The 12,359-nt window shown below is 49.3% G+C and overlaps 1 protein-coding gene across 1 annotated transcript in view; it reads left to right on the top strand.

The window, feature by feature from the left end:
- Nucleotides 1–12,359, top strand: part of WDR90 (WD repeat domain 90) — a 1,374,469-nt gene that overhangs the window by 234,527 nt on the left and 1,127,583 nt on the right. Inside the window, exon 13 of the mRNA XM_086941318.1 lies at nt 10,012–10,157. Coding sequence (XP_086797444.1) covers nt 10,012–10,157 — 146 coding nt within the window. The remainder of the gene's footprint in view (nt 1–10,011; nt 10,158–12,359) is intronic.

The following is a 12,359-nucleotide window of genomic DNA, read 5'->3' as shown; positions in this document are numbered from 1 at the left end:
GGGGTCCGGAGGTTCTGCGGGGAGCGAGGGAACCAGCTTCGGCCCGTGTGTCGGCGGGCGGTGTTACCTCCTAGCGGTCTGGGCCTTGCCTACACGCTGAAGTGGAGAGTGCTGCTGGGGCCTAATTGAGCCTTGCCTCCACCGAGTGCTGTGGGTTGGTGTGGAGAAGGGCCGCAGGCCCAGGAGGATTTTGAGTGCCTGTGTCTGCCAGAGTGTGATGGTGGGCGTAGTGTTGGGTGCCCCCGCTCTTACTAAGTGATTGGTTTGGTGGTGTCTGGGCTCTCAGCTAAGACCCCTTCTTCTGGCTGAGATACAACTTCTGTCCCTGGGATCTGTGGCACTTGGAGAGGTTGGAGTGGGGTCCGGCTGCACTCTCGCCCCCCTTCCTAAGGACAATCATGTGGGCCGCATTGTGAGGCAGTGCGAGGGGCTGCAGTCGGGACTAGGGTGTGCGCCCCGGAGTGAGTGAGCTACGATTGGGTCCCTGGGAGCGGATTCTACCTCTGCCCTTTCCCAGTATTGCTGCGCATGGGCCTTAGCCTGCGGCAAGATGTCGTCCTCCAGGAAAAGGAGGGACAAACCCCTGAAGGACCTACTCCAGAAGCGCCATGTCAAGCTGCCTGTGAGTCGGATTTCAAGTCCACACAACCTGACGACAATGATCTCCCGGCGACCAAAGCGTTCATGATAGACTTATTTTCCGCCATCAAGGAAGACATCTTAGAGCTCTGCTCTCAACCCTCCTCGGATCTGCGCGAGATGCGGCAAGATGTTGATGCCATTGGCGTGCGGGTGGCGACCCTGGAGGATCATGACTTGGGCACAGCGGATGAAGTGCACCAACTTCAGCAGGACGTCCTTCGCCTCACGAAACAAAACCTCGACCTCCAGGCCCACGCCGAGGATCTGGAGAACCGATCCCGGCGGAACAATATTAGAATACGGCCGGTCCCATGGAAGGGGGAGGGAGATGACCTCCGTGAGGCGAAGAGGAAGAACAAAAAATCCAAATGGACCTAGTCCACCGTGTGTGCTTGCCGCGTGGTGCCAGGGCTCAGCCACCGGACATACTGGTGTGTGTCCATGACTTCCAGATCAAGGAGAGGATCCTTTGGAAGCCCCTTGACCTCAACCCCGTGCAGTTTCGGGGCCACCAGCCTGCACTTTTCCAGGACTTGGCTTCCTCCACTCTTGTCAAGCGAAGAGACTTCAAACCCATCACTAATCACTTACGTGAGCCGGGCATCCCCTATTCATGGGGCCATCCATTTCGGCTCATCTTCAAACATAATGGCAGGCTACATCAGGTTGGCTCCCTGGACTCTGCCTTCGAGCTCTTGGGTCTGGAACGGCCTGCTCCTGTGCCCGGGAGCGCCAGAACGCCTGTTAGACGGCGTAGACGATCCACTGAATGGCAATGCGTGGGGAAGCCCCTCCGCCGGCGAAACCAGATGTGTCCGCGAGTCTGCTGGTGAGAGAAGCTGCTGTTACCTCAGTGGCGTTGGTGACCGACAACTCTGGGACCCCCTGAGGCCCATATGACTGGCACTGGTGGGATTTTTATGCGGCGCCGTAGGCGGGAAGTTTTTGGGAGAGACCTTGTTCTATTATCTTAGTCCTTGTGAGTTGGAGTTTCCTGTATCAGGAGCGTGCAGAGTTCCATGATGGCGCCATGTTTCCCTAACGGATGGATCCGCACGACAGACTGTAGTCACTACATGCGACTGTTGCATCTCTTTCCTCTTTGTGTTTTTTTGTATTGAGGTTTGAGTACTGGGGTTTTGTTGTGGATTCAGGAATATTTTGGGGGCTCCGCATCAGTTCTCCAGAAGGCCAGGCGAGGATCAAACCCGCAGGCAGTGCACCCTTGTCCACTCAGCGCTATTGGCATTAGGTACCACATGGGCTCTTTCCTTCCCGTTCGGGGTTATGGGTAGGGATCTAAAGATTGTGAGCCTAAACGTTCGGGGCTTAAATAGCCCTGTTAAGCGCTCGGCCATCCTCTTCCTCTTGGAGAATGCGGAGGGCGACGTGTGTCTGTTACAGGAGACCCACCTTCTCTCTGGGGATACTAAACGGAAGAAAGATAAGCGCTTCCCTCTACAACTCTGGTCCTCAGGTCCGGCTAAGAAACATGGGGTGGCGATCTTCTTTAGTGCTCACGCCCACTGCAAGGTCCTTTCCCAGGTGGCTGACATTAAGGGGAGATTGCTAGCTGTCCGCGTCCAGTGGGGGGAGACGTAGCAAACGGTAGGATCACTGTATGCCCCGAACGAACAACAAGAGCCCTTCCTGCGGGCGGCCTTCTCTGAGGTTTTAGCGTCTCCTGATGCATCGATCCTGGTGGGGGGGACTTGAATATAGTGATGGATCCGGAGATGGATAGGTCTGAGCAGCGGTCCTACCAATCAGGAGCAATGTCGCAGGGGGGGAGACAGTGGCTGCTTGAGGGCGGGTTGAATTATGTGTGGCGCGTCCAGCACCCCCTAGAGCGCGATTACACCTACTGTTCTGCGGCGCACAAAACGTATGCACGTTTGGACCACTTCTTGACCACATTCTCTCTCCTGCCTCATCTGTCAGCAGCGGACAGTACTGCGCGCTCCCTCTCGGACCACGCCCTCATATCGGTGGTACTCGCCTCTCAGGGTCAGCGACCGCCGCCGTCCGGCTGACGCCTCCGTGACTCCCTACTCCACTCGGAGTCGGTGGTCGCACGAATACGGGACACTATCACCCAATATCTGGCAAAGAATGACTAAGATGATACGGCCCTAGTGTCGGTGTGGGAGGCATTGAAGTTAGTAGTGCGGGGGGAGTTTATTGCGTTTGCAGCATCATATGCGCGGTTACGCAAGGAAAAGCGCGTTGAGTTGGAGAGGGAAGTGGGCGCCTTGGAAGCGATTCACAAGAGGACTGGGGCGCCAAGAGTCTAAAGAGAGTTAGAGACAAAGCGGCGCATGCTGAAACACCTCGACTTAGACAGAGCAGAACACGCCCTCCTGCGCTTGCGACACAAATTTTACCTTAGCGGGGATAAGGGGGGAGGATGCTGGTGCATAGGCTGCGAGCGGGAGTTCAGCTGTCGGCCATACAATCCATCAGAGACCCTCAGGCAGTTGAACATACTACTGACGCCCTCATTGTGGAATCTTTTCGGCAGTTCTATCAGGGTCTGTACAGGAGGGAGGCAGCGGACTCTGAGGGAATAGGGACTACTTGGCGTCCTGCAGCATTACGCCTCTCTTTAAGACGTCGGCGGACACCTTAGACTCCACGATCCGCATAGAGGAGGTCATATCTGCTATTGCTCGGCTGATGGTAGCCAAATCCCCGGGGCCAGGTGGCTTTTCTGCCATATTTTATAAAACCTGCTGTGTGGAGCTGGCTCCTCTTTTAACCCGCCTCTTCAACTCCTTTCTCGATACGGGAGAGGTAACTCCCTGCATGTGTGAGGCAGCAATCACTGTTATACTTAAGCCTGGGAAGGACCCTAAAGACTGCGGCTCGTATAGGCTGATCTCTCTTCTAAACATTGATGCAAAACTTTTTGTGAGCATTCTAGCGGCGAGACTCAGCCCCTTGATGGACGGAATCATAGATCCGGATCAGGCGGGCTTTATCCCAACGCAGCAGGGGGGGGATAATATCAAACGGCTCCTCCACCTCATGGACCTGGTCCACCATTCTCGGGCTCAGGCCTTCTTTTTTTCCACCAATGCCGAGAAGGCCTTCGATCGGGTGGACTGGGAATACCTATTTGCAGTTCGGAAGGCCTTTGGGATAGGTGACAACTTTGTGTGTTGGGTTTGGTGCCTCTACCCAGCCCCTAAGGCAGAGGTGCGGGTGAATGGGTGCAAGTCGGCCCTTTTCCCCTTCACTAGAGGGACGCGGCAGGGGTGTCCCTTATCCCCGTTGATTTTTGTCCTCTATATGGAGCCTTTTCCCCAACGTATACGCTCAATTATGGGCATTGCGGGGATTAAATTTGGGGCTGACACGCACAAAATCAGTTTATACGCCGATGATGTTATCCTGTCGCTTACCCAGCCTCATTCCTCCCTGCGGTACCTATCGGCGGAGCTCACTGAATTCGAGAAGGTTGCAGGATTTAAAGTACATTTTTCAAAATCGCAAATTCTTAACATCTCTGTTCCCGATGCGGAGGTTCCAGATCTGCAGCAAGACTTCGCCTTTCATTGGGCTGATTCTGATATTCCATACCTAGGTATTCGACTGACCTCTTCTATAGCTCATACGGTCTCCCTCAACTATAAGCTACTGATGGATCCATCTTCCAAAGCACTCTCAGACTGGTCCCGCCTTAACTTGGCTTGGTACGGGAAGCTGGCAGCGGTAAAAATTACCATACTCCCACGTGTCCTTTACCTTTTCCAGATGCTCCCTGTGAGTCCCCATCCAGGCACTCTTCGGAAGCGGCAGGGGCTCCTCAATACATTCTTGTGGAGCAACAAACGGCCAAGGCTTGCATTGCTCCTTGTCACCGCGCCAAAGTCTGCGGGTGGGTTGGGCTTTCCCTTACTGACGGCTTACTATCAAGCATCCTGTCTCCGGTATATCATGGAGTGGAATAGGCCCTTGTCCAGCAAACACTGGAACTTTAGGGACCAGACGGTGGCGGGTTGTAACATCTGGCGTGAGTTGTGGCTGCCGCGCAAGCACAGAGCTTGGGGCCTTTACTCTTCCCCGGTGACCTAACCGACTTTGAAAGCCTGGGACCAATTAGCGCAGCGCAGGGGTTGGACTACTTTTCCTTCCCCTATGACTCCCATTGTCGACAATCCCGATTTTCCACCGGGATGTGCGTCCCTAGTCTTCCACCGCTGGCGGGAGGAGGGCTGTAAGAGGGTGGGCTCTCTCTTTCACCTGGAAGGCCTGATCCCTTTCTCCCAATTGTGTGGGGAGTACTTCCATCTGCCAGAGTCTGACGCTTTTCGTTACTCGCAGTTAGCGCACTGGGTGACCCAACCCGCTAACTTCGCTTTAATGTCCCGCCCCTTGGCGCCGTTTGAGAAATGGCTAGTTTGAAAGAAGGATGACCGCAAGCTCTTATCTGAATTGTATGCGATGATTCTGTTGCACCCCAAGAAACAGCGTACGAAGGCGCAGGTTTGCTGGGAGATGGAGTTGGGGCTCCCTTTGACACGTAAGGAATGGGAACACGGTTTTTATCGCGTCCACCAAACTGCCTCTAACACTGCGGGTACCGAGTCTGCTTATAAAGTGGCCGCTTATTGGTATTATACTCCAGCGCGCATCAAGGCTTGGGATGTAGCGACATCGGGCCTCTGCTGGTGGGGGTGTGGCCATCCGGGTACTTTGGTGCATTTGTTGTGGCATTGCCCGAAGTTAGGGGGTCATTAGGATCGCGGACGGACTTGAGTCCGTCCGCGACCCCAGAGTGGGAGGGAACGTCCGCATGGGCTGCGGCGTTCCCTCTGTGCAGATTAGGATGTGACCGCCAGGGTGGCGGTCACATCCTCTATCTTTAACATTGCGGCGGGTGCAGCTTCAAGCTGCACCCGCCGCAATGTTAAAAATGCATGCACAGCATTTGCGTGCGCAAAGCGGCAGGCACCGTGCTGTGCCTGCTGCTTTGTGCAGTCAAATGCAGGGGGTACCATAGGTACCCCCCATGTGCACCCCCCACCACCCCTTCACCCAGGGGGCCCGCAACGGGCCCCCGAAGTGAAGGTCCGTTTGCTTTTCCACGGCGGAAAAGCCGCCGTGGAAAAGCATAGAAGTGCAGACATCCTAATATGCCTGGCGGTGTCTGATAGACACCGCCAGACATGTTAGTGCTTTTCCGCCGCGGTCGGAAGGCGACTGCGGCGGGAAAGCTGCGGACAGAATACCAGACCCACCAGCCATCCTAATTTGGCGGTGGATCTGTGGAGGCTCCGCAGCGGTTTTCCCGCATCCTCCGGGCCGGCGGTGGCTTCGGCCGGCCCGGAGGATGCGGGAAAACGCAATCATAATAAGCCCCTTAGTGTGGTATTGGAAGGTAGTTCTTGATGACCTAGACAATGCCTTTCAGATTACATTTCCCCGGACACCTGAATACGCGCTGCTGGGACTCCCCCATCCTAAGTATTTTCCTTTGTGCTCCTTGAGGGGCAGACAGATTGCATTAGCTTTGCTACCGGCGCGGTAGGTCCTATTGGCGCAATGGGGTTCCTTGGCCTCACCTGACCCGAGGGACTGGATCCAAAGGCTTTGGCACCTTCGGGCTAGGGAACGCCTTTCATTGGGCATTGATGGTAAAGGTGCTGAATATGCGAAGCTATGGGGTCCCTTCCTACATCTCCTTTCTAAAGATCTGAGAGAGGTCACGTGCCCGAAGTACCTACAAATTCTTCAGCTCATTCCTTTGGAGCTGTGGGGGGCCACTAAGGATGTCTGAGTAGCGGTGGGATGCATCGGGAGGTTGCAGTGGGTGTAAGGCGGAGTTAGAGGCTGATGCGGAGCAGGGTGGTTGGGGCAGGGGGTGAGGGGGTGGGTGTTTGTCTCTTTTGTTTGTTTGTTTCTCCTATAAAAGTAGTACTTACGCAACTGCCAGATAGCTGGTTATAGCCCGGAAATCTCTGTCGTGGGGTCGCCCTCTGGGTTGTTGACCTGTACGCTGTCTAAGTCATCAAGAGGTTACCCTCTGCCAGCCATTGGATGTAGGCAGATGGGCTGTGTATTCAGATGCTTTACCACACAATAAAAACGATTGATTCTAAAAAGGACTGTGGTCTAAATCTGATCTTATACCTAAGGGTTTTGAACCTCAAAAATGAAAAGTTAAAAATGCAAAACATAGCTCAGGCTTTGCTACCACTGGAATTGGAAGATTGGGTGGTGTTGATCGACTTGCTGGATGCCTATTAACTCTGCATTCACACAGGAAGTTCCTTCGGTTCATGGTTGGATGACAACATCCAGTTAGTGGTCCAAGCGTTTGGCCTCACTTCAGCACCTCAAGTATTCACGAAGGTGATGGCGGTGGTTGCAGCCGATCTCAGACGGGTAGGAATCACAATATTTCCTTACATGGACGACTGACTCATCGAGGCAAGCTATCCAGAAATGGTATCTTGTCACTTGTAGGCAACAACCACCTTGTAGTTCCACCTGGGCTTTTTGATCAACAAGCCCAAATCTCACCTGGTGCCTTCTCAGTGCATCCTGTTCATATAGATAGAACAAGACACCACATCAATTCAAGTCTTCCCTCCTCCTCAGAGGGTTAAAGCTATTAAGGCTATGATTGTGATAGTTCAGGATGGAGCGATCATCCCAGTCCTGCCGGTCTAACGACTGCTTTACCCTTCTACATTATGGCTCAAATACCCCTCCATTGTTGTCTCTGCAGGCAATTGCCCCAACAAAGGGGAGATCTACAGGTTGTTATAAAGATCTCCAGGGACACAGTAGTGATCAACAGTGGTGGAGTGTGAGCAGCAACCTTTCTCAAGGAAAGCCATATCACACTACTACTCCGGTAACAACACTGATCTTGGATGCTTCCACTCTAGATGAGGGAGCTCATCAAAAGATCTGAAGGAACTGGAGATCAGAGGCCTCTGGTGGCCAGATGAACATATGTTGCACATAAGTATTTTGTAATTACTGGCGATCCATCTGGCTCTCAGGGCCTTACTGCCAACCTTTTGCAGTCAGTCAGTCCAGATCTTGACAGTCAGTATGCCTGCAATGTGGTACATCAACAAACAGAGGAGTGGGGTTAGAGCTTCTCTGCAGAGAGGCTCTGCGACTCTTTTTCTAGACTCGGGACCATCATATTTGCTTTCCAGCAAAGTGCTTAAAATGTGAGCGGACAATCGCAGTAGGTGTCATCTTGCAGACTACGTGTGGTGTTCACCCAGAGAGTTCATCTGCCAGTTGTGGGGGACTCCTCAGATAGATCTATTTGCCACTTGTGAGAATGCTCGATGACCAAATTTTGTGCCTTTCAGTATCTAATACAGGGCATACTGGAGGACATGTTTCATTTAAAGCGGAACTTTTTACTTCACTATGCTTTTCCCCATACCCTTAAATCCTCATGTCTTTAGATTAGGCTCAAACACGCCCAAACAATCTTGATCGAACTGGGCACAAAGGGTGAGGTACGCAGACCTCATTCACCTGTCCCTGTGCCCTCTGCTCCATCTCCCTCACATAGTAGACCTCATCATGCAGTCTCTGGGGCAGGTTCGCCAATCCAATATCCGGAGCCTTCGTGCACATGCCTCAGGATTAAGCAGGGAAAGCTGAGTGCATTATCTTTACCTCCGGAAGTGGTGGATATTATTTTATGTACTATGAGACATTCTACCAAAGCAGTTTATTTTAGCAGATGGTCCACATTTGTTCAGTGGTACAGACAGTGCTATAAATCTCCCCTTCAGGCTCACCTATCTGATATTCTCCATTTTGCCTTCTTGCTGGGCCATTAAGGTTGCATGGTGACTACTGAAAAAGATTATTTGGCAGCCTTATCGGCTTTTGTATGTTTACCTGATCAACCAACTCTCTGTAAGCCTCCAATTGTTATGAGATTCCTCAAAGGCCTTGTGAACAAGTACCCTGCTACTCCATTCATTATGCCACATTGGGATCTTAACTTACGTCTTACTTTCTTAACATGTACCCCATTCGAACCTGTACGGTGTTGATTCTTACAGTTATTAACATTCAGGACTATTTTCTTAATTGCTATCACTTCAGCCCGATGAGTACGCTAACTTCAGGCGCTGCATGTAAAATCTACCTTCACAACTTTCTTCCTCAACAAACTGGTATTACAAATGAGGGCTGCCTTCCTGGCTAAAGTGGTCCTTCCCTTGCACTTAAGCCAATCCATTACCCTTCTCACATTCTACCCGCCTCCACATCCTGCAAAAGAGAAGGAAAAACGTCATCAACTTGATGCCAAGGGAGCGGTCCTCATCTGCAAGGCAGAACATGTGAATTCAGGCTAGATGATCAGCATTTTGTGGCTGTGTTGGAATAATGAAAAGCAAGGCAGTCAACAAAAAGGACATCATCAAGCTGATTTATCCTATGCATGAAAATCTGCTACTCCATGGTGCACAGGGAACCTCCAGAAGGTATTGGGGCTCATTCTACTAGAGCCCAATCTTCTACTTCAGACCTAGTGATAAGAGTACCTGTGGCTGGTGTCTGCAAAGCAGCAACTTGTTCCTCCCTTCACCCTTTGGTGAAACACTATTGTCTGGATTCGAAGCGGGGAGGAGTGGTTACTTTGCTAGTTCAGTTATTCTTAAATCTTTTGGTATAGACAGCCATGCGGCCACCTCCGAATGGTGGACTGCTTGGGGATTCTATTAAAAAGGTGAGGAATCTGCAGGTCGAGTATCCAGCAGAAACACAAGTTACCTACCTTCGGTGATGCTATTTCTGGTGGATACTATATCTACCTGCAGATTCCTCGCCGACCCACCTACTTCTCCTTTGCATGGCTGTGTTTACCAATAGTTCTGTTGTTTTCTATTCTTCATGTTACTGAAAACTGAACCTATCTAATTAAGGTGTTGGTTTCATACATTCACCTCAAAGGCGCTAAAAAAACCTGGATGCTTATTGATATCATCACGCCAACTGGGGAGCTTTATTCCTCCAATTACGTCACAGGGGGTTGCACGTGTGCTTGTGAAGGAGCCTGCGCCCACACCAACCTGCGTGTGAAAGCCATTGAAAATGTTCCCGATTCAGAATGACACCTGGGATATTCAAAAGGTGAGGAAGCTTCATGTAGATGTGATATCCACCAGAAACGGCATTAACGAAACATACGTAGGTTGTGCTTTTAGGGTATTGATTAAAATTTGTGCCAGGGTGCTGGTGTATGAATAATGACTGGTATGGTTTGCAAGATGTTCAGGATTAACTTTTAGGGGAGGTTAAGAGCTATGGATGACTAGATAATGAGATTGGTTTCGAAATCATCTGAAACACTGAACTTGCATTTGTCTTCTGCAGGTGTCTGCTTTGGCATTTAATGGAAATTGCACATTGCTGGCATCAGCACAAACTGGCAACTTAAGCATGGTACGCCTGTGGAATTTTCTGAAGGGTTCTTGTCTCTCCATGTTTAAAAGCCATGTGCACTCCGTCTCATCACTCAGGTATGTTCATCAGAATAGACAGGGATATGTGAGGGCAGAAGGGTTTCACTGGAAGCTTACACAACATCATTGAATTATGAATTTATAGCATGCTGTTCTATTTTTTAATACTTGAGAAATGTCTGTAAATGTCCACAAACCTGAAGCCTTTTAGGAATCCATGGAAGAGCAGCACCCGGGGTGTCTTTATAAGTATCCCATTCATTGCTTTTGGACATCAGGTACATATTTAGTCTTTGTGAAAACCTTATCCCAGTTCTTACAGTTGAGAAAACCCACAAAGCAATGCAATCATGACTTGTTTGTTTGTCTGTTGTCAATGTCTAATGGTTTTAATGTGTTTGGAGAGCAAAATGTATCAGAATCTGGCATTGTTCGGGTCAGAGCCTCTTTTAATAACTTTGCCTGGTTTTAAATGGGCGGTATCTGTTGCTGTCCAACTTTCTCTTTCCCAGCTCCTTAACTCTGCATTCTGTGTTTATTCCCTAAGATATCTGGCATAAACCTGTCACCCTTCATGTACTTGTTGAGGAGGATACCATTAGCATCCACGGTTATAGAGAGGGTGGCACAGGCTTGACGATTCATAGATTCATGCAGCACGACGGAAGAACAAGAACATTGGATCCTAATTGTGCCTTTTAGCAAACTTTTCTGCTGAATCTTTAGTTTTACAATAGCTGTTGGCCAGTGCCTTCTTGCACATGTTTTAAGTCTTTGAAATGATTTGTTTCGTCCCACCACATATACATTTTCTGTATTTCAAACTTACGTTGTGACAATGCACCCAGTACACTTATTTGAGAGAGGCTGGCCGTTTTAAGCCCGCTTTAAATTTTACATGCACAACAAGCTTCTCCCTGGAGATCTACCCCTGGATTCGATGTAAACACCAATCTGAATCTAGAGGTCTCTATCATGTCCCTACTAAGGAAAAAGGCTGACAAACGTTGACTCTTACCCATAGGTAACCTGTATGTCAAATATCTCCTGTCTATAGAAATTTGCATGGTTCACTTAATACACTCAAGGGTTGTTGCTAGCAGCTTCCCCGTAAAGCAACAACCCTATCTTTTAACTCAAGTCAACAGTTTCGAGATTGGAACAATCCAGATTTATGAGATGTGACATCTATCAAACTCTTGATTATGGGTTCATCCACCTATTCATGGTGTTTATAGAAATGATCTGCTGTTGGGGCGATCCTAAAACCCTTTTATTACCAAATTACTATGTACATCTAAATTGTTTAAGCTTACTATCAGAAAATCTCCATATTAGATACACTCAAAGAGTCTCTTTAGTTTTTTTTTCTGTGCATGTTGGGTACCTCTGTACACTTATGGCTGGTTGAATGCTCCTCACACTTGGCACTCCTGTTAGGATTTTTGATATGTTAATTTTCTGGTAGATTATCTCTGTCTCTACTCCAGCGTTTTCTACTCTGTAGCATGTGTTTTTAATGGACCCAGATCCCTAGAAGATTCTTCATGCACAGACTAGGACCCCAAAAACCTTTTTCATAAGGGCAACGTGATGCCCAGGAAGAAGGAAATGGCGGGAAAATGGTAGGTTATTGTAGTGAGATCTCATAGTTCCACCCAGAGTTGATAACACCGGAGTGCTTAAATGGTGCAACCATACCCCAAAATTTCTTCATTGAGCTAGGCGACCTCTGGAATAAGATGCAAGGCCATCTCCTATTGTTCAAAAAGGCACAATTGCTTTCATTTTATTTGCCTTTTCTTTATCATTATTATTTTTTTCAGTTGTAGTTATACATTTGCCATTGACACATAAGATAGCACAGTATATAACTTCTAGTGTACAACAATTACATATGCATCAGCATTATTCACTCGGGTGTGGTGTTCTTGACCCCTTGATCACCATTATCTTTCTCCAATATCAACTTGCTAAGCATTGCAGATTAGTCTTCTAGGCCATCAGACAATTTATCATCCGTATGGACCATTATCATTGTAAGATCTTCAGCGATAGACCATTCCATGAGGTCTCTTTCCCAGAAGGCCCTTGTGGGGGCTGTGCTGCTTTAGCCACTGAATGACGATTCAATGTTTTGCCAACACTAGACCTAACAGTGCAAATTTATATCTAATCCTTGTTCTTTTGGGCTAAGGTATAACATTTAGTAGACCGTGTCTAATTGTCATTTCAGTAGATTAATAGATAAACTCACAA

This window comes from Lissotriton vulgaris, chromosome 10 (genome assembly GCF_964263255.1).
Source record: "Lissotriton vulgaris chromosome 10, aLisVul1.2, whole genome shotgun sequence".
Lineage (NCBI taxonomy): Eukaryota > Metazoa > Chordata > Amphibia > Caudata > Salamandridae > Lissotriton > Lissotriton vulgaris.
This window is presented reverse-complemented; position numbering and strand designations above follow the sequence as displayed.